The 22,251-nt window shown below is 36.4% G+C and overlaps 1 protein-coding gene across 5 annotated transcripts in view; it reads left to right on the top strand.

Moving 5' to 3' along the window:
- The window catches only part of PAXIP1 (PAX interacting protein 1), a 41,715-nt gene extending 25,117 nt beyond the window's left edge, over positions 1 to 16,598 (top strand). For 3 of the 5 annotated variants that reach the window (XM_026069260.1, XM_026069258.1, XM_026069261.1), the window contains exons 7-21: positions 866 to 1,592; positions 2,425 to 2,519; positions 3,442 to 3,537; positions 3,891 to 4,028; positions 4,869 to 4,990; positions 5,552 to 5,736; positions 5,872 to 5,915; positions 8,137 to 8,204; positions 9,548 to 9,650; positions 11,980 to 12,148; positions 13,954 to 14,054; positions 14,431 to 14,565; positions 14,649 to 14,724; positions 15,923 to 15,983; positions 16,414 to 16,598. In XM_026069260.1, the coding sequence (XP_025925045.1) occupies positions 866 to 1,592; positions 2,425 to 2,519; positions 3,442 to 3,537; positions 3,891 to 4,028; positions 4,869 to 4,990; positions 5,552 to 5,736; positions 5,872 to 5,915; positions 8,137 to 8,204; positions 9,548 to 9,650; positions 11,980 to 12,148; positions 13,954 to 14,054; positions 14,431 to 14,565; positions 14,649 to 14,724; positions 15,923 to 15,983; positions 16,414 to 16,429 (2,136 nt within the window). In that variant the 3' untranslated portion in view covers positions 16,430 to 16,598. Of the gene's footprint in view, positions 1 to 865; positions 1,593 to 2,424; positions 2,520 to 3,441; positions 3,538 to 3,890; positions 4,029 to 4,868; positions 4,991 to 5,551; positions 5,737 to 5,871; positions 5,916 to 8,136; positions 8,205 to 9,547; positions 9,651 to 10,610; positions 10,784 to 11,979; positions 12,149 to 13,953; positions 14,055 to 14,430; positions 14,566 to 14,648; positions 14,725 to 15,922; positions 15,984 to 16,413 lie in introns of those variants that run through there. The other 2 variants (XM_026069259.1, XR_003254099.1) reach the window with 2 other exon arrangements.
- The last annotated feature ends 5,653 nt before the right edge of the window (positions 16,599 to 22,251 follow it).

Raw genomic sequence — 22,251 nt, 5'->3', positions numbered from 1 at the left:
TCTTGTTCCTAGAAATTTGCCTAATGTCCCCTTTTTTGATGCTTTAAAAAAAAAATTGATAACCTGTGTCTGCTTAGTATGAAATAATCTTTCCCTTAACTGTGAACCATACATTTAAAAATGGAATTAAGTCCCAGGTTATTTCAGCATTCTGCCTAAACTTAAAAATGTGTTATTCTTATTAGGCTTTTTTACAAAAACTATTAGCATTGAGCAGACCAGTATTTCTCTTTGTGGATCAATGTGTTTTGGAATGCAATTTCAAAAATAGAACTAAACATTCCTACACTGAGTCAAGGGAAAGAAAAGTTGTATTAAATTTGCATGCTTCAAACAATAAACTCTAATAAATGGAAGTGTTATTAGCAATGCCTTTTAGTTAAAATGCTTTTAGGTAGCAATGCTTTTTAGGGTTTTTTAGTTTTTTTAGTGTTTTGTTTTTTTTTCAAAAAAAGAAGACAACTGTAGAACTAAATTTAAACTGAGTGGGCCAGTGGAAGTGTAATATGAATATTAGAGTTGATTGAGTTGATCAGTATAATTATTGATATCGTGTTAATAGTCATGATGCTATTGAAGATATTACCAAGAATACAGGGGTGGGTTTTAATTTTAAATTGTACTAAAATGTGCATTGCCATATATTAAGAGCCATGTGTAACTCCATGCTTTCCTATGTGTAAATCCTGTTCTCTCATTGTGAGAAAGCTATTATGATTAACAGTTAAGGATTTTTGTTTAGCTCAACACGTAGATAAGTACAAGGTCCTTTTCTTTTAAGTGATATATTTTCCCAGTAGTTCTTTAAATATTTTTAAAACTGCATGACAACAAAAAGGTCACAAAACTAATCTTTGTTTTCTAGATCTTACAATCACTTTCAGCACCTACAAAAAGTTTAGAACAACAAGTAAATCATAGTCAACAGGGACATCCAAATGCAGTGCTGTTTAGTCAAGTGAAACTAACACCAGAGACACATTTATTGCAGCAGTCGCATCAAGCACAGCCGCAACAGCACCATCCTCTTTTACACCTTCAGCCTCAACAACTTATGCAGCTACAACAGCAGCAGCAGCAGCAACAGCCCCAGATTTCCCAGCAGTCTTTCCAACAGCAACAGACTCATCAGTTTTCCCAACAGCAACAGCAAGTTCATCAGCAACACCAGTTTGCACAACAGCAGCTTCAGTTTCCACAGCAGCAGTTACACGCTCAACAACAGCTACACCGGCCTCAGCAACAGCTCCAGTTTCAACAGCAGCATGCTTTGCAACAGCAACTTCATCAGCTGCAGCAGCAGCAACTGCAGCAGCAGCAGCTGCAGCAACTCCAGCAACAGAACCTTCAGCAACAGCAGCTGCAACATCAGCAGCAGCAGTTACAGCAGCAGCAACTGCAGCAGCAGCATTTACAACGATTACACCAACAGCATCAGCAACAGCAAATGCAGAATCAGGCAACACAGCACTTAACTCAAACATCTCAAGCACTACAGCATCAAGTTCCAGCCCAGCAACCACAACACCACCAGCAGCAACAGCCACAGCTGCAACAGCAGCAGCTTTTTGGACATGATCCAGCAGTAGAGAGTTAGTAATTATTGCCTTCTGATCCTGAAAAAAATGGCTAATGACATGACATAATTTGGGTTAAAATGTCAAAAAATATTGATGTGTTTGCAGTATGGGGTTATAAGACTTAGAAACTGAAGTCATGATTCAGGACCTGTTTTACTAAGTTTTATGCAAACAGATTTAACTTACAGTAAGGATGGTTCGGAAGTCTGGAAAGTATGAGAGCACTGAGAACTTTTGTTTCAGATTTATACTTTATGCCACTAGCATATACATTGTGCTATGGTAACAGTGTTAGTCTATGCGTACCACAAATTTTAAAAAACAACTCCGTTTCTTTGGAGGAGGAGAAAGGGGAAGCTTTCAAAGAGGATAATGGCTGGGAAGACAGCTTAAATTTAGAAATACAAGAAAACCAATAAGGATTCCGTATCAGATAGAAAACTGTCGTACCTTGCTTCAAATTGTGCATACGCTAATGTGGCCAACAGATTTTCTTTTGGTTAGTTTGTACTATTCACGGATGATTTATATACTAAGGAGCAGTATGTTGTCGTCTGTTTTCCTTCTGGTGCCCATTTGTTCTACCTCTTCTGCCCCCTCCCTCCTTCAGCAAAACAAAAACAAAATCAAAWATCCAAAAACCTCAAAGCTTGTGCCTTCAGACATTGTGGGTCAGCTTTGAAATTTTTGATGCTACTTTCTCCAAGAAAAATGTTCTTTAAAATTGAATGTAGATCATAACCTGATAATAGGACAGATTAGAGTAGGAAATACTTTCTAATATAAACGCTTCAGAGTTGTAAGCATTTAATTTTCTCTTCTTTTGTGTGCCAAACTATTCCAGTTCCAGAAGAATATTTCCTACTGGGCTGTGTTTTTGCAATTGCTGATTACCCAGAACAGATGTCTGATAAGCAGCTGTTAGCAACCTGGAAACGGGTAAGATTCTGCTGTTTTTCCAAAGCAAATGATTGGAAGTATTTCAGTGCTGTTCATGTTTCTTTGTGTCCTGTGTGCGATGTTTGTGTTATGACCTAAATAAGATTACTTTTTTCTGGTCAATTACAGTTGAATAATAAAAATACTTCAGATATGAAGCCTAGTTCAGTTAGGTCTCTAGTGAGAACATTAGCTCAACAAGTTATAGACTTAACTATTTCCCAATTATTTATGCCTTTAATCGTGCAACTGTAATGCAGCAAATGTAACCCAGCATTACTGTGCTTTAGCTTCATTTTATAAAAAAGAAAAGATCCCTTTTTGCGTAAATTTTAGCATTTAGGTAGGCTGTGAGGTATCCACCTGAATAAAGTGAATAAGATGGAGGAATAGAGTGTTTCTATTTTTTGCCAACTTCTGTTTTTCAGAAAAATCTGATTGTATCCTTTCCTAAATGAGAGGACTTTGATGTTCTTCAGAAACTTCTGGTGGATTTTGTAGTTGAATTTACCCTACAATTTTGCATAATCAAGTAAGCTGTTGACATTTTTAACAGCACTTGTGTTTTTGCTGAGGTAGAATTTAGTGGTTCCTGAGCAATTGTTGAGATAAAAAAATGTGAAAAGGGTTGTTTTTGTTTATGCATATTCATTTGGGTTTTTTTGCTTCTTAAAAAGTTAGACTTTTCATAACTCATTGAAAAGGTGCAAATTAAATTTTATTTTCTTCTCCCCTCCCCTCCCCCCCCCCMAAATGATTTTAAGCCATCTAACAAACCTTTTTGGGGGATATCTTTTTAGTGAAACAGTGATAACAGAGGCAGTCTCTTAAAGAGTAAACTTTCATTTCAGACTGTTAGTTTCTTAGGATAATTTAAAAGTTGTTATAAGTGTTAGAAGTCTTAGTTTTATTTTCTTACCAGATCATTCAAGCACACGGTGGGACAGTGGACCCTACACTTACAAGCAGGTGTACACATCTTCTTTGTGAAAGCCAAGTCAGTAATATGTATGCTCAGGTAAGCAAACACATGTACACATACATACACGCTTACATTTTGTTGTTGCAAAGGTAAGGGTTTGCAGAATGTACTTCTTAGATTATGGAATGTAATATAGRTTATAGAAAATAATATCAGAGTTTTTCATGATGCACACTCTTTTTATCATTTGCAGTTTATAGTATAATAAAATTCCATAGTGCATGTAGTAGACTTATTCCACAGAAACCTGAGGAAGGTGCTATGAGAAAGAGGCTTCTGAAAACATAGAGAAAAACAAACCATTAAAAAGAGAATCTTTGTATTTTATGAAAAGTCTAAAATAGAGATGTATTTCAGTTTTTAAAAGATGTTTATGCATGTATTGATAGGCTTTACGAGAAAGGAAGAGATGTATTACAGCACATTGGCTGAACTCAATCTTGAAGAAGAAGAAAATGGTACCACCTYATCGAGCCCTTCATTTTCCAGTGGCATTTCCACCAGGAGGAAAGCCATGCTCTCAACACGTAAGAAGAAAAAGCTTACTTCCAAAGAATGCTTGTTTCACTACATAAGCACTATTAAAATATAGCCAGAAAGTGTTTATTCAGAGTAACAGATATGATTTTTTTTTCTCATCTGAAGAAAAGGTTCTCTTGATCCTAAAATCCTGTATTGATATGGTGCGTACCACCAAGTGATCCAGAGTGCTTTGTAAATCTTACTGAGTTCTGAGAGCTGAAAATTAACATCCCTTTTTTGGTTATTATTCTTTTATAAAGAGAAACTGAGGTACAAAGATTATATAAATTATCTATAGTTAGGTGACAGGAGTGCAGGCCTTCTATTCTTTGCCTAATGGCACATCTAATGGTATATGCTTCCTTTTTCCTAATGCAATATTTTGAGGAGAGGAGGAGGATTGAGGGTTGGAGGAGGCAGCACCTAGCAAAGGAGATTATTAAAGGAAGAGAAGGGGAAGTAAGTATACAAATTATTCTCTCTCCTAGCACATAAACAGCACCATCAGAAAGAGGTGAGAGGTGTGTGAGATGAAAACTAGCTATGAGCCCTTTCATAGTAAAACTGTAGTCTTTATAAATAAGAAAAAGTTGACCAGCAGAATGAAAATGATTCTTCTGGAGTTGAAACTAGTGCTAGAAAACTTGAGGTTTTATATATAAACAAATCATTGTTTAACTGCACTTTAATTATCTTACAAGCCTTGTTTTAAGTGCCTATGTTGCCACAGTTATGATACTGTATATTCCATTATCATGTACAAAAAGTTAGAAAAAGACAGTATTTATGACACACTTCCGATAAAAATATTTTTCTATTTTCAATTATTTGTCTTCTATTTATAGATAATCTCCGTAACTGGATTTGTTGATAGTGACAGAGATGACCTCAAACTAATGGCCTACCTAGCAGGTGCCAAATACACAGGCTATCTGTGTCGCAGCAATACTGTTCTCATCTGTAAAGAGTAAGTGGTTTATCTCCACAGTACTTGCATTCTCAGTTGCCTGTTGCCATCAATGCTTTTCTTGATGTGCGAGGTGTTATTTGCATCTAGTTATTATAAGGATGTTTGTTTTAATCATTTTTGTGATTTATAGCATTAAACTTTGTGGTGCTGTTTCTTAAATTATTGCACGCTGTTTTATTTTAAAATTGTAGCTTCCTGAAGACAAGCCAAAAAAGAAAAAAAAAAGTCGTTTCTGAGTGATGTTGACTGTTTTGCCATCTATAAGTGAAATATAATTTTTAGGACTAACTGTTTTAAAATGTTGGGGGAGGTAGAATTCAGTTAAATCTAGGTCTAATTTGGTTCCATCTGAGGCAGAAATTCTCCCCTGAGTGACTCCACTTGTTCTAGCATGTATAGCAAAAATATATTTTCAGAGTATCTATTCTGTTGCAGTTAGGATGAGTAATAGGGCAATACAGGATTGCTGATATTTTAGGATTTACTACTGGAAATTGCTGGTACCTGTTTGATCAAAACATAAGTTTTTTTTCTTCTTCTTCTTCTTTGAACAAAAAGACCCAGTGGCTTGAAGTATGAAAAAGCCAAAGAGTGGAGAATACCATGTGTAAATGCACAATGGCTCTGTGACATACTGCTAGGAAATTTTGAAGCGTTGCGGCAGATACAGCACACTCGGTATACAGTATTCAGTCTTCAAGATCCACTTTCTCCTAGTCAGCATCTAGTTCTCAACTTACTGGGTAAGAGTTCTGCTCCCAGTATCCTGCGTTCTGTACCATTTTTATATGTAGCTGTTTACAGGACAGCAGCATGTGTCTTCTGCTATGAATAACTTTTGCAAGGGTTTCATTTCTGTTTTCTTTTTCACTTTCTAGATGCTTGGAGAGTACCATTAAAGGTATCACCAGAGCTTCTAATGGTATGTTGAGTTATTCCGTATAAGGGTGTTCCTGCAAGGTTATTCCTTAGTGTTTTTACCTGTGAGCACATGTGCACATGGTGTGAGAAAGATGCCAAAGGGACCCACACGGACCATCCTGGTTGTGTACTTCCTGGTAGCGTTCCTTCCGTTTTATTTCCGTAAATCTGGGATCTGAATCTGAGCATAGGAATAATCTTTTGCAGAACTAAGAAACTGCAATGTGTTGTACAAAATCTAGTTACTTCAAAGAGATTTTAGACTAGTGCTTCACTTTTTGATTTAGCATCAGATCTTTTTAAGCCAGTACCCTAGCACATTCTGAAGATCAGGCCACTTAAAGGTTTTTTTTAAGGCAGAACACCCCAAATCAGTAAGAATTTTGTTAGAATCTTGACTTAGTTTTAAATAGGGTAAATAGTGTAAATTAAGGATGGAACTGCTTTGTGTCATCTCTTTGAAATATTGTTCTGAGAATTAAAAGCATGGGCATATGTACTAAATTTTTATACTTTTATAATGTATCATGATTTAAAACCTGTAGTTGTAAGCCTAGAAGTAACAGCAGTGCAAATAAATGAGAGTAAGGAAACTAAGAATGCACTATGAACAAGATAAGAAACACGTATTTTTTTGTCATGGAATTTATTCTATGAAATATGTAAAACTTGCTTGTGAGACAGCTGTAAGAGCTAAGGTGGGAACAGCAACTTATTTTCTCTACTGTCTCCTTGTTGTGAATATGTAGAAGGCTATTTCAGTTTTTCATACTGAAAGCTTTCATGTTGTGATTTCTCTACCCATTTCAGATTTGTACTTGATAACTATTTTCAYGATGTCTGTATTGATGTAGGTAAAACCCAATTTGAACTAATGAGTTTTCAGTTCATTTGTACAACAGATGACTATCAGATTATTGCGCAAAAATGTTTTGCCTTACCTTTTCTGTTCTGGATCATTTGTTATCTCAGTCCTGTCTTACATAGTAGATGGAGAGAATTAAGTGGATCAGAAAGCCTAATTTAAGTACATCCCTTTCTACATTTACTATATGCTTCTCCTTCTGTGAAGTGATTCACAGAATCTCATTATTTAGGTTGGAAGGGACCTCTGGAGGTAAGTCCAGCCCCCTTCCGGACACCCACATGCTAAGAATATGATCTGGTGATGAAATGCTAGGTGTGTGGAAGTGTTGAACTGGGTACAGTAGGCAGTTATATTCATCTTGGGATTTCAAGTATGGGGCCCTCCTTTGGGGATRGCTGTCTGTCAGATGGTGCTGATGCAGTCGACCTTTTGCATTTTTACAATGGAATTACATTTTACAGATGGAACGTTTATCAGAAAGTGAGCAGAGGCTCTCTTCCCTTCTTCCTGCCTCATTCTGTTCTTACTGATGATTTTCTAGCAGAAGATCCACAATTCAGAAAGCAGGGAGCAAAATCCCTCGTTCCTCCCAAGGAACTGTCCTCCCAGTGAGCTAGAATAAGGCTCCCTGTCTTTCTGGTCATATGCTGCTAGCAATCCTCGTTAAATTTCAGGTGTAGATTTGAAAGTTAAAAAGGAATAGATGTCACATTCCTGCAAGTGAGAGGTGTGATTTCAAGTTACTCGGGCCAAAGAGAGCCTAAAAGCTACATGTCTCTGCTTCCTGGGCAAATGTTCTAGCAGCTGATCTAGTTTAGAGGAAGTAGGATCGTCTATCCAGTGAGTACCTGAGCATCCCCTGGAACTTCCATGTGTGGAGTTAGGGAACTTAAGTGTGTAAAAAGCAGGTGTTGATAATTTCTATTGATATTTAGGCACCTGAAAGAATATTGTAGTCTTTGTGGATTTAACAAATGGAAAGTTTTTTTTCAGTATCATTTCAGTCTCACTTTACTTATTCTTTGGGTTTTCCTGTAATGATTATCAGCTGTATTTAAAGGAAAAAAATACTAATGTTTTAGGTGGTATCCACTTAGTTGCATAACTTTGTGGAGAAGTTTTGATTAATTTTCAGATTTGCTCTTGAGTCAGCTGTGTAAGCTTTGTGTACACCGGTATATGCTTGGTAGCATGTCCTTTTTGTTTAAGTTATGCACTTAGGTGAGGTTTTTTGTTTGTTTGTTTTGTTTTTTAATGTAGTCTCAGAATAGTGGAGAATAGTTTTTCTGTTTCACAATACAAGTTAGGTGCCCTGCTCAATTCAAATATAAACCTGTAAATGATCTAATTTCAGGGTGTGAGGTTGCCTTTGAAACCAAAGCAAAATGAGTCCAGTCTTCAACCATCTTCTAAAAGAGCAAGGTAAGATTAAATATCAATCAGTGGCAATTGTCATTAATTTACTTTTCCACAGAACTGTCAACCAGCCATCAGTTTGGTGCCATACTGTGCCCAGTTGGAATAACTGGCAACAATTTTGTATGTTGCCAGCTGCTCAATTTGGTGTCTGAGGGAGCAGAACATAACTAGAGAGTGAAGTAGTAAGGGAATGGGGAAAAAATAGAAACAGGAAAAATAGGAAGAAGAATTAGAARAATGGGGGAAGGTCTTGTAAAATCTGAGAAGTGGGAAACCTGCCATGAGAAGAAAGAAAAATAGGAGATTTAGGCACTGTAACATATAGGAGTCCAATCATGGGACAGAATCTGTTGTGCTAGATGTGTAGTTTTAATACAAAAAGTTGGTTTGTGCTTCAGTTACAAGATCACAAACAGCCAATGGATGTGTACAAGCAAGAGAGGACAAAAGAATAAGTGAAGCAGTACTGACCTGTGTGACAGTCAGTGGATTTTCCCTGGTGTCAGCCTTCTGGTATTGCTAGGTTTTTTTGGTTGGTTTGTTTGTTTGTTTGTTTGTTTTGTAGGCGTTGCTGCATAGAGAATCATTTGAAGGGGATTAATAACGTTTTATATGATAATTCAAATGAGAAATGAAAAGAACAAGAGAAAAGATAAAATATATGTAAAGAAACTTAAGGAAGGAAAGAGAATGGACTAAAACATTTGACAGATAATAAACTTGCTTCATGTTTAATAACTGTGAGCCACTTTTGATTTAAAAAAAAGACTCAGTAACTTTTTATGGATCTTTAAGCTATCTTGTAAGAGGTTCTTTTGATGTCTTCAAAACTTCTTAGATAATTGAGTGATCTCTTAAACATTCGGTTTTCCTATTGCAGTCTGTGTGCTGGATACTTAGGCCTGCAGCTAATACCACAGTTATATGGCAAGGCTGCTTTAAAAACTGAGGGACTTTTCTCTTCCACCCTCTCTCACCAGCACATACCTGGCATTCACCAAAAAGCTAACAATTATTTGTAAGGGTAAAGCGTGCTACTTAGAAGTTTAAAAAGTAAAGCAGCCAGAGAATCAGGTGAATGTTTGGAGAAATATTTCATTTTAAGAAGCTATTCTGGAGACTGATAGTTGCTGGATTAGGCTTAGTTTATGGTTTTCACTAGTTTAAAGCATGTCTTGTTCTCAGCGTAGCAATTTTTTCTTCAGCAGACTGGGCCTACCTAATTCTTATTCATTTGAGTATTTCCATCAGTAAAAGTTGCAAGAGTGTGCTTATCTGTTTTTAAAATAATAATAATAGAGCTTTGGCCCAACTTCACATTCTGCTGTATTTCATGTGTTTTCTAGGATTGAAGACTTACCACCACCTACTAAAAAACTCACCCCAGAGCTGACCCCAATGGTGCTCTTCACAGGATTTGAACCTATGCAAGTTCAACAGTACATCAAGGTGACTTTCACACTTATCTCTGAGGAGCTATGTTAGAATATCTGATAACATTTTTCCTGACATTTGAATTTCTGTTTCGTAAGACATTATTAGCATATATCTAATGAATAAAAATAAAACAGACTTGTTGAGGCTGAGGTTAGAGTGTAGATTTATGTGAACTAAGTTTTATTTGATAACTGTTCCTAAGTTTGCCTTAGTTAACTGCTCCATGCTTCTGTGATACCTTTTTTTTCCTTTCCATATGTTTTTTTTTTTAGAAGGCAAGGAGGCCCCTTCCACAATAGTTCTTAAATCAGCAAACTTCATAACCAAATTTAAGTGAGAAAAGTGGTAATAGTCGTACTCAAGATCAGACTCAAGATTCTTCTAGTGTAGTTGTTGTGTCTGTAATACCAAATGCTTCAAAGGAAGTTGATGACAAAGCTTACGGCAGGTGTGAGATAATGTGTTCCCTTGGAGGTTTTGTTCTGTTCCCTAATAAAGCTCTTCCAAAACTTAACTCCAAATAATTTAGAATGTTCTTTTAACAGTTTCAAAATCCAGTCCCTCTTTGAACCTCAGTAATTACAAAATATTTGGTCTAAAAGAACTTTTCATTTATGTTATTTGTCACATATTGGCTGAGGTTTGCAATTTTTTTCACCTGGTGACCTCAGTAGTGCATGAAAGATCCTGCTACTGATGCCTGCTCCAGAAAATCAAAATTAAACAAGGAGTAGTTTGAGTCCACTGCATTGCTTAGAAATATGCATCACTTCAGTCATGCTCAAAAATAACTAATACCTTATTTGTTATACATAAACTTATTTTTCAAGTAGCTGGAGTCTGTAGTTCTTTTTCCCTTGCAATGTTTGCATTTGAAACTTCATATTTAATATTTTGTGATATAAAATATTTTTTGATATATCCCATACAGTGCCAGTGACAGCTCCTCCTTTTCTGTCATGTTGGTATCAGGTTTATTGTATGGAGAATCTGTTTTGGTAACAGCTATGGCTCACAAATATAAAAATGAACTTCAGCCTCGAGACATGTGAAGTTTAAGCCAAACTTGACAGTGATGATACCATTAAGATCTTCCAGAGTTTGGATACCTTCCTGAGGCTGGATACCACCATCTTCTTGAGAGGGTGGGATAGTCTTTTTTCCTCTATTCCCAAAGGGCTCTTTGAAAATCAGAATGCAAATCTTTCAAGACCTGCACTCATAGGTATACAGTGTTTGAGGTGAACATATGTTAACTATGAAAATAACAGCCTTTGCCTTTCATACGTGTACAAGTTTAGTATTTACGGGGGCTTTATGTGTACCCTGAAGGAAATAAGTGCTAGRGAGACTCAGTGTCACTGAATAGTATTTCTGTATCTTGTCTTTACAGTCAAAGTAAGCAAGCACAGTAAAGAAGAGCTTGAAACATTTCCCCTGTCTATTCTACTTGTTCATTATTGTCAGAGCAATAAAGCACAGAGCARTGCCAGAGGCCTCTGACGGGCTTCTAATACACCTATTAGGCCTTCTTGCTTTGGTGACTCCTGAGGACTGGTGTAATAAAATGACCTTAGTATCTTCCGTATTCATACATAAAGATATTTGTGGGAAAAAATTTGGAACTACTAGAGCTGTTCAGATATTTTTGAATGTTTTTGTTGTTTAAATTTCCATCAGAAGCAGCACTCTATGTGCAGCCTTTCTAACTCCTATGATAATTTGATATCCCTAACCAGTTGATTAGTTATATTACTAATCTGTACATATAATGATTTATATCTTAACTGAAAATATGGCAATTGTGATAAGATAGTTTGGTAGTTTAAACCAAGGGAAAAGGGATAGTCACTCACTAACATCAAAAATACATGTGGAACTCGTGTATTTTAAGAATACATGCTTTTCATTAGATGTTTTTATTTTCTATGAAATGACTAGGAAGATTAAGTTTACCATAACTAGAGCATATATCATACCTTCCGTAAGGGAAAATAGCAAAATTATTAAAGCTTTTGCTTACTTTGACTTAATAAAATGTTTCACTTCAAAACAAATTTGTATTTTTTGGTTATTCCCTCCAAAAAAAATAGAAGTTACAGACCAGAATGTAACTTTTAGCCTTGCCAGAAGAAATTTATGTCTGGAAATATCTGAATTTTCCATGGTTATAAATTCTGTCCTTTAATCAGCTTTAGTAAAGAAATGACTGTGATACAGAACTCTCCTATCTTTACTATTAGGAGCTGAGTTTTATTTGACATTGGTGTTATGATTCTCCATTTTTCTTCCATTCCTAAAGGACTGTTCCATTCTGATTTGTATTTTGTACAACTTTCAGAAACTCTATATCCTTGGGGGTGAAGTAGCAGAATCTGCTCAGAAATGCACCCATCTAATTGCCAGTAAAGTGACCCGTACTGTCAAGTTCCTGACGGCAATTTCAGTAGTCAAGCACATAGTAACTCCAGAATGGTTAGAAGAGTGTTTCAAATGCCAGAAGTTTGTTGGTAAGCTAAATTATTATCAATTGCTGTAGTAAACTTAAGGTTGGTTGGATGCTTGGTTTAAGTATGCAAAGATGGAATGTATATTTAAGTACACTTTGTTGTTTTGACTTTTGACTGTAGTGTCTTTTGCCAGCTTTCTAAAGAGCTCAGTATTGAAACAGGGATTTTAAGTCTATAGCAGGTCTGGTTATCATAGCTCATAACCCATGGAGAATTATTGACAAAGTTTAAATAATTATACTGGCAGGTAGTTTGTATTTCACTTGAGGTAGAAGTTTATGTTGTTATGGTTAAAAAATGCTGTCACAAGCAACGATTATGCTCTCTTTCAACAGAGCCTTTTTGCATTTAGTTTTCATATGCTTTAATACATTTGCTTTAATTTGCTTTAATTCCTTTCAGTGAAGTGAAAAATAATTTAAGTTTGTTTTTGAGTGATTAAATAATTTGTTCTTAAGTATTATATTTTTGGCATAGCCATTTATTGATTTTTTTTTTACTTATGATTGCATTACTATGTAAACCCAGGATGATTTTGGTTTCAGTATTTTTTCTAAATTTTAAACAACTAAGTCAAACAAATATGAATACAAATACTTTTAGCTAATTAAATTGAATTAGTCTAGGACTGTAACTGTTAAAATATATTGACTTTGTTTTTACATTTTCTACTGTTGAAAGCTGAAAATACCAAAATAGGTATTTTCAGGACTAGTTGTCAAGGACGTTAGATCTAACAAAATCCTCTTAAAGGCTGAATACTTATTTTTTAATTGTTTTATGCTTTTTATTCAATTTGTTTGAAAGGAACAAACACACAGCATTGTTGGYTAACCACCACAAAGACTTAAATCTATGGATAATTTTTAATTAACCAATAAACCAGCAAACATTTTTATAAATGCAAAGAAGGTGATGCTCTTTGCTCAGTGTCAGTGAATTGAGAAATCAGCCCATTTGAGATCTGTTAGAAGACAGAGAAGGTCTGGGGGTTTGGAAGGATGACTCTTTTGATCTAGTACTTGAAGTACTTCACTTGTCTGCTGAAATGTTGTGGATTTCTAGCTAATGGGCTTCTTTCACTTTGTACCCAGTACAAAGATGGAAAACATAGCAATGGTTTAGAAAAATCGTCATGCTGTTTTTCTTCCTCTTACAGAAGAGTATCAATACCATCTCATGCAGTTTGTTGGAATTGCCTGTGAGAAGACGCATCTCTTCTCCATATAAAAATTTTTGCTCTTTAAACTTAAGTGTTTTGAACCATACCTGATTTAGAAATACGTTTAATACAGCTTTTTGTGGAGAGGTGAAGTTAAGACTGGAATTTCCTCACAAAAAAACCCCAGCTGAGTAAGGGGACAAGGGAAATGGCAATCTTTCTATCTCTATGGTTAAGGTTGAATAAGGACTTGAAGTCAATTTTGGGGCTCTGACATAGATTGTCACAGTGATTTGAACATAAACTTAATCTTTCTGCTCCTTTGTCTGTGGAGACTCAACAAATAAAAATTCGCAAGTTCCTCCAATAAGTTAGGAAAGGGGACTTTTTAGGATAGTGGATGTTAAACAAGTGTGAAATACACGCGCGTTTTTTTTTCTCCAAGAAGCTGAAGGTCATCCTTATAATAATATGAAGGGGGTATAATAATCATGTTAAAATAAGTAGGCCTTTAGTAAGTGATGACCATTTAGAGTCACCCTGCCACCAGTATTTTCTAATCTGATTACAGCCTAGGTTATGCTGAGTTTCTTTTTTTTTTTTTCCTCTTTCCTGTATTACATCATCAGTCTTTCTTTTTCAGATGAGCAGAACTTTGTGCTCAGAGATGCTGAAGCTGAGGTTCTTTTCTGCTTTAGTTTAGAGGAGTCTCTGAAGAGAGCACAAGTAGCTCCACTCTTTAAGGTATGCAGTTTAAGAAGGCATTTAAACGCATTTAAACGCTTGGAGCTTTTCAACCTAACTTTCAGCTTTGGGACCACAGCTTTGTAGCTGAGGACAATAAAATAGACTAGCGTATCATGCGGAGCATTTGKTTTTTTTCCAAAATCAGGGGTTTGCCCCTCCAGGGAAAATAGATCAGCAGTAATTAAGGGCAACTCATCAACTGGTGGACTGATTGTAGTAGGCTACTAAAAACTGTAAGATCTAACACCAGCTGACAGCCTGCCCAGTGACTGTGTAAGATGAGGGTTGCATGATAATAAAACTTGACGTGATACACATCAGAAATCAGCTAACAAAATAACACTTTTTTGTATTCTTTCTTTTCTCTTTTTAGGGAAAATATTTTTACATTACACCTGGAATTTGTCCTAGTCTTTCCACCATGAAAGCTATTGTGGAATGCGCAGGAGGAAAAGTGTTATCTAAACAGCCTTCTTTTCGAAAACTTATGGAGCATAAACAGAATAAAGTGTGTACAGTGTTGCTTTCTAAAATTAACTGATAATATCTTACTGTATTATTGTGAGCTTACATTTAGTTTTTTTCATTTAGAGTTTGCCAGAGATAATCTTGATTTCCTGTGAAAATGACCTTCACTTATGTCGAGAATATTTTGCTAGAGGCATAGGTATGTATAAGCTATCAGTGTAATTTGTACGTTATACCTGTTGTGTTGATTTATTATTATTATTATTTTACAAGTACAGATACCTGTTGAAGCTTTCAGATAAAAATAGAGCGATACTTGGTCTTATCCTGCAGGCCATGGAGAAAGCTGACCCAACTGTTTGCTAGATATTTCTAATTGAGGTATTTTCTAGCCAAGTAACCCCAAATCTTAGTGCCGGCTAATTCACCCTATTATCAGCAGCATGTTATTCATTTTTGAGCTCTGGGCTGCAGAAGTTATTACAGAACATATCCCAGCTAAGTACTTTTAAAACTATTCCCATGTCTTTGTGCTGTGCTGCAATATAGCCGTGCTCAGTCTCTACCTGTTCTGATTTTTATTTATTTCAGTTTAAAAGAAGTGAAGCTCCTTTTTAATACCATGCCTTCAGTTTTCAAACAGGGTTTCTCCTGCCCCCTACGTATTCAAGAAATAATTTGGAAGAGTTTCCTCAGCAGTGCAGTAACATTGCCAGTCCTGCGCAGAATGCCCTCTTCCTTGTACACAAACCTTTTCACTTTGTTATATTGTTGCTAAAACTTTTTCAGACACTGTAAGAGTTGTTAGTTTTTTCTGCATCACAGTGCTTGTGTGATGTCATTTAGTGCAGCACTACACTATTACAAATGTATATACTTTTTTTTCAGCAGTTTTTCTGCTGTTTTCCTGCAGAGTGGATTTATTATTTGTTGTTTTTCAATCAGTGCTCTTAAATAATGGTGGTAGAATTTTTAAGCTGTTTTGCCTTGAAGGGGGGATAGCGTAAGTCCACCCATGATAGGAAGGCTATGGCTTGAGCTTGGGACATCAGTCCTGTATGAGGCAAGTTTATTGTCTTAGTATTCATCAAGTTGGTTAAAAGATTTTTTTTTTTTTTCGCTTTAGCTATTTTTGCTTCACTGTAGAACCACAGACATGCTGTATTTACTAACAGAAGTGCCTTGGGGAAGTCTTTTATTTCCGGTGCAAACAATGTGATGCTCACGTACTTTGTGGTGGCTAGTAGGAGGGCACTGTCTAGTGGTGGGGCAATGCTCATTAAAGCCTCTGCGTGAAGAGCAGAAAGGTGCAGAATGGCCCCTCCTGACACACATGCAAAATAAAAAATAATGTCTTTATAGTGTGTAAACTTTATACGTGTTTTCAATATTTCCAGATGTCCACAATGCGGAGTTTGTCCTGACTGGAGTACTTACTCAAACGCTGGATTATGAATCATATCCTTTTTGTGTAAAGGCTGTCAAATGCATAAGGCAGTATGGTTTACTAAATGGTTTTCTTAATTAGGATATAATTACTTGCATGATTTTTAGGATGTGTAATGTTTGTTTACTTGATAAGAGGGTAGTTTAACACGTAGATAACCAGGTTAAGTTCAAAGTGGAATTAATTTCTGCTAGAAAATACTTCAATGGAGGGGGGAGGCAGGGTTGTCAGATTGTAACAGTTGTAGAATATTAATCAGCAGGAAAAATAGTTGTCACTAGTAACTTACAGAAGTGGAGAATAGTTCTTTACTGAAGAAGATTATAAGCCCTGTTTGATAATTGCAGTACAGAAAAAGTAAAGGTTGTATGTCTTTATGAGTGTTTTTATAAGTTCTGTTTTGCAAACATTTTTCAAAGTTGTTGTTCTTAACAAACATACATATAAATTTACTTGATGGATAGTAAAATGCCTTACTGCTTCGGAATCCTTGGAGCATTAAATCTAACTGTTCAGCCATTGTACAAAGTAACTAAAACTTCCTGTGGATGCTGTTTTCCAGCTGTTTTCCTAGGGATGATGAGCAGTTTAAAGCAGGAAAGCAAAAATAAACTGCATCTTTTTTAGGATGTGTAATTTTATTATGAGGAAACATAATTTACTATGTTTTGTATTATACTACCATTTTAAAAAAAGCCCACTTTAGGTATCATGATTAGCCAGTTTTTAAGCATTTTAACATAAACAATGGTACTTCAGCCAAAAGTGTAATTTGGATGTAAAAATAAAAGGGCTTGCTGTCTATTAAATTATGGATGTTGAAGATGAAAATGTTTTGTACTTTATTTTTATTTCCTATACTCTATTTTCTTTTATATTGATATTTTGCCCACATTTTAAATAAATGTACTTTTAAATGTTTGACTCTATATTTTAGTGGTGGTTCATTTTTTTGAATACTGTGCAGCTATGGCACTCTGGTAAGAGTAAATTACTCTAATCTTTTTCCAAGCAATGTAAAATTATTTTAAGCTTATTTTACCAGGTATGTTTTAATATATAAAAGCCCAGTACTTTAAAGGGAAGTTGTTGTAAGTGTRTAAATGTGTTTTTTACTGATACAAAGAAATAGCTTGAAGGAAGGAGCAACTATAACCCTACATAATATGTTGTTGTGAAAACTTTTCTTTGTATAGTGAGTTTTACTAAATAAATATTAAAAAACAGTCTCCCAAATCTATATTCAACTTGTATTTCCTAACACACACAGAGGTCTTATAATCCAGCTTTACCATTTTATCAGTTTAGATTCTTAGAGATGAAAAATCATCCTAAAAACACTTACTTTTTAATCAGTAAACCATTAAACTCTGATGGGGAATGCAGATATTCAGTTGTCTGTATAGCATCAAGCATGTTAGGGCACCTTGTGAACCATGCACAGAACAAAAATGCAAGATTAAAACTATTTTAAACTGTAGCTCACCACACTTTTTCAAGCATTCTGCAATTTTGTGCAGAATCATTTTACAAAGAAGCTTTTACAAATATAGTAACATTAAACTGAGGAAAGCTGCTGTTTTGAGCTTATGCAAAGCTTTCTGTGGGCAAGTTATTAATTTCAAATCTCTTGTGTCGAGGCTTAAAATGTAAATCCGCCTGATATTTGACTTTTTCTGTTGCCTTTCTTTTCATGCCTTAGTTCAGCAAGGCGCTTAAGCAAATGACAAATTCAAGCTATAAGAACACAGTGAGAGTAAATTTTAAGGTGAGTGAAGTCTCACTGAGGTCAATACTATGCCTATTAACTGTCGTTGCAGGCATTGGGTTCTTGAGCTAACCTGATTTATTCCTGTATTTTTTTTTTTTTTTATTGTAAGTAATAAGGTGCTACGTGATGGTGACAGTAATAGTAAAATTTCTATCAGTATGACTTTTGGTAAGGTAACAAACTGTAGAAAATGTGAATTTCATACTTTGGCTCAGGATGTTGTTAGATGTATCGGAAGTCAAAATGGTGTGGCACAGGGTGGGGAAAATGGTACTTTTCCCCAAATTCCACTTATTTGTAACAGCAGGGTTAAGTACTTTTAGGTTCAGCTTTTGATAATACAACCTCCTTTTCATTACAAAATTAAGTAAAAGAAAGTCTTCAATGTGGAGACTTAACTTTGGAAGTTGATAACATTTTTTACGCTTAGTTTTAAATTTCTAAAAGTAATAATAAAAAGGAAGGAGGGGAATACAATGGGAGTTATTTGGTCTTGTGTGAATAACTTGTCATTTACACAGGTAGACGTGGCTAATCTGGCCTCTTTTCTTGTGAATGGAGTGAGGGAGCACCTCTAAAACATGACACAGAGGCCCCTGCAGAAACCACATCTCTTAACAGAAGGAGTTGAACAAACTAATTTTGAGTAGGTGTCTACTTTTTTAGACAACTGAAGATAGGTGAGACGAATCCCACCGTAAAGAACAACAGTGTAGTGCATTGCAAAAATACTATTTTTTAATGGAGAACAAGATAGACCTTTTTTTTTCTCTTCAAATATACTTCAGAAGYTGTATTACTAAAAATCATTTAAATCTGTGATAATGGCTTGAGATTTTCCTTCATTACATTATTCACCAGCTTGCTGAAAGTTTTTAAATGCATTTTACTTTAAAACAAAATCAACTGTTGTAACTTTGGGACTTTTGAAAATGTTCCGACACACAAAACTTCTTACCTGAATAAATATTTCTACCAGTCATACATTCAGCATATCTTTGTATGCCTTATAAATGGCGAATTTTCATGTTGAAGATAAACCTTGGTTTCAAAAAGAGATGAGATGTATGCATTTAATGAGTTAATGGCACTACTTAGCTGTGCATGAAATCAGACATGAGACCTACAAATTTGCAGGTTTGGTTTCTAAAAGCTAACAAGACCTGTTACAGTCACTTACTGCAGAATGAAACTTTTCACTGGGGGAGGAAGAGGCAGAGAGAAGTCAAGGTTAAATGTATTAGCAGTTTCTGCCTCAGCAACATAAACTGCTAGACTTGGTAGTTTATTTATCCCTTAATAACAGTTCTCATCTTTTTTTAAGATTATCTTCTCCCACATTTTCCACAACCCAGCAGTGCTGAGGATACATATACCTTTGCCAAAAAGTACTATAGTTAAGTGACAATGTCAAGGCAATAGCATCTGAAAGGTAAATTTTAATTTTGTGAAAGCTATCCAAAATACTGTCAGATACTGCATAGAGAAGCTTGAAGAAAAGCAAATGCAATCATGGAACAAATGAACCCYGTGGGAAACATGAGTGGTAACACATCTGTTTCATCATCAGTGGAGACAGTGTGTTTATTTAGCCAACATACAAGTATGACTGATTTGATTAACCTTTCAATTAGAGTAAAAAACAGAACCTGCCAAGAAATAGTCCTTCAAGAACCGCAGGAGCTGTCTAGAGCCAACTGGCTTGCACAGATGTTGCTGTGTGTGTGATTAGTGGTCAAGAAAGGATTTGATGCAGTATTCTGATACTAGATTGCTATTATGAGCACACTTTTCTTTTAATGGAAGGGTATAATACTGAAGTGTCCCCTACTTGATTCTGATGTCTCCTCTAATTCTCAGGAAAAAAAAAAAAAAACCTTCATTGCTTAGTTACCTTGTAGAAACATTAGGTTCCTAATGTTTGCTGGTGTTCTTTGTAGAAAACCTCTCTTGATATATCAGTTCAAAACAAATAAATTTCACAATAAACCTTTCAAATAAATAAACCTTTTGAAATAAACAAATGTGGAACATGCCTCTGTAACATAGCAATTAGGGATCCATTAAAAGGGAGATGTAGTCTCTGCTCACTATCCTGTAGCTTTCACTTGCCCTTAGTCATTAAGCAGAACTGTAGAATAGAGTCATAGAAGTGAGGTTGGAAGGGACCTCTGGAGATCCATTCAAGTTTGGCGTATGCTGAAGGATGGAAATTCTACAGCCTCTGTGGGCAACCTGTTTCAGCACTTGGCCACCCTCATAATAATAAATAAATAAACAATCCTTACATCTAATCAGAATTTCCCATCTTCCAACTTGTCTGTTGCCTCTTATCCTATGCCTGTGCACCTCCAAAAAGAGTCTGGCTCTGTCTTCTTTCTGCCTTCCCGTTAGGCAGTTGCAGACAGCAGTAAGTCCTTCGCATCTTACGGCTGAGCCCTCCCCTTAAACCCAGCTCTCAGCCTCTCCTTGTGCATTGTGTGCTCATGCCTTCTAATCATCTTGATGTCCTTCTGCTGCACATGCTCCTGTAGGTCACTGGGGGTTTTTTGCATGAAAGAGCCACAAACTGGACCCAGTATTCCAGATGTGTTCTCACAAGTCCTAAACAGAGGGGAAGAGTCACTTCTCTTGACCTGCTGGCTGTGTTCTTGTTAATAGGGGCCAGGATGTTGTCGGCCACCTTTGTTGCAAAGGTATGCTGCTTATTCAGGTTCAGCTTGTTGTCCATGAGGATGTCCCCTCTCCGCATGTCTTCAGAACCAGTTGTCTCATCATAGAAAGCAATCAGACTTACCAAATATGATTTGTCCTTGGTAAATCCATCCCGGCTGTTGCCAATCACCTTCTTGTCCTTCATGTGGCTGCAAAAGGCTTCAAGGAAGATTTGCTTCTGAACTGTCCCGGGGAGTGTGGTGAAGCTGATTAGCTTGTAGTTCTCTTGGTCCTTCTTGCCCTTCTTTGCCTTTTTCCCATCATCAGGATCCTCCCCCAATCACCATGACCTTTCAAAGGCGATAGCGGCCTTGTGGAGACATCAGCCAGCAGCCTCAGAAGCATCCCATCTGGTCCTATAAACTCATGTATGTCCARTTGGCTTCTATGGTCCATATCTCCTTCTTTCGTCTACTTTGGACAATGCTGCCCTCTCATGCACTCTCTTAGTAGGCTCAAGGACCCAGGAGGCCTGAGGTCAAATCTTAATCAGTGAAAAGAGAGAGAAGAAAGGTACTGGGTGCTAGCAGATTGAATARATTAGTATATATACTAGGTAAGAATTACTATTCCCCTTTTCATGGATGGGAATTGAGGTTCAGAGAGAAATTTGCACTGGAAGTGAGTAGTGAGGCAGAATAAAATGCATGTTGCCTAAATTCTAAGTTCACATCTAGACAGTCAGTCAAAGTCCATTCCCTTCCCCTTTCTTCTGCCTGCCCTATGCTGCTCACAGCAAGAATAAAGATACTCCAAAGCAGCGAAGCCAAGGAATGGCAACAGAAGAAACAGGGCACCCATGAATGAAAGCAGAAAAGGGACTTACAGGCTGACCCCTCAAAGGACAAACTTTTACAAATGACTCCAGAGCTTAATAGGGATAAGTTGCCTACAGTTTCTATGGAACCACGATAACACAAAAAAAGAAAAATGATAAGGAAGTGGCAGATGTGTTTTTCTTAACCTGCAGAGCTATAAGATCAAGCAAGCATGTCTCCAAAATGATTTAATTGCTACTTTCATTCTGCATGAAGCACCATAGGGTACGGGCAGTTCTTTCTTGTTGCTTTCATTCAAAAACAAAACAAAACAAAACAAAAAAACCCTATAGTTTCAACTTGTTATGGTTTCCAAATATTTCTGAGTCTGGCTAATACTGTGACATTTACAGAACATGAAACAGTAGTTCTGAGACATATGCTATCTACCCGATTCATTGCACTCAGTGCTAATGATGATACTTCAAATGTCAACATTGTTAGCTGGCTGCCTATCAAAGCTCAAAGGAAGAGGGAAGATCTTCAGAGTATGAGCTGTGTACTAATTTTTTGGTGAGGAAGAGCTTTCCCTAGCACTAGCAAAGGGGATTAGGAAAGTGCCATCTCCTTTTTCTAAAAAAGAAATCCAGAGTCTCTTTGGAATACAACAGGCCTCTCTCAAGGGAAACGTGAGCTCATGATGCTTCCTCAGTGGGATATATGAGCTTTCCCTGGAGGAAGTCAAGTGAAAAAAAGCGTGTTTGAGCCCATGGGAAATACTCAGAGCTCTGCCAAGGGAATTTTAACCTGCAGAGTACGCACCCAGACAACTTTGAAGAGCATGTGAGTGAAGCTTGGAAAAATATTCCCACCCTTATCCATATGGTAGCTTTGATCCTCAAGTGCTGTTCTCTCAGAAAGGGACTGCGCTGCGTGTCCACCAGGGAGAAAGAGGGCATGGTGTTCAGCTTACCCTTGTGTAGGGATCCCAGATCAGATGCAGCTTTTTGAGTGGCTCTGTCTAGGACATTTCCT

Source organism: Apteryx rowi, unplaced genomic scaffold (genome assembly GCF_003343035.1).
Source record: "Apteryx rowi isolate R43461 unplaced genomic scaffold, aptRow1 scaffold_29, whole genome shotgun sequence".
NCBI classification, from domain to species: domain Eukaryota; kingdom Metazoa; phylum Chordata; class Aves; order Apterygiformes; family Apterygidae; genus Apteryx; species Apteryx rowi.
The sequence above is the reverse complement of the archived record's forward strand: the minus strand, read 5'-3'. Positions and strand labels throughout refer to the sequence as shown.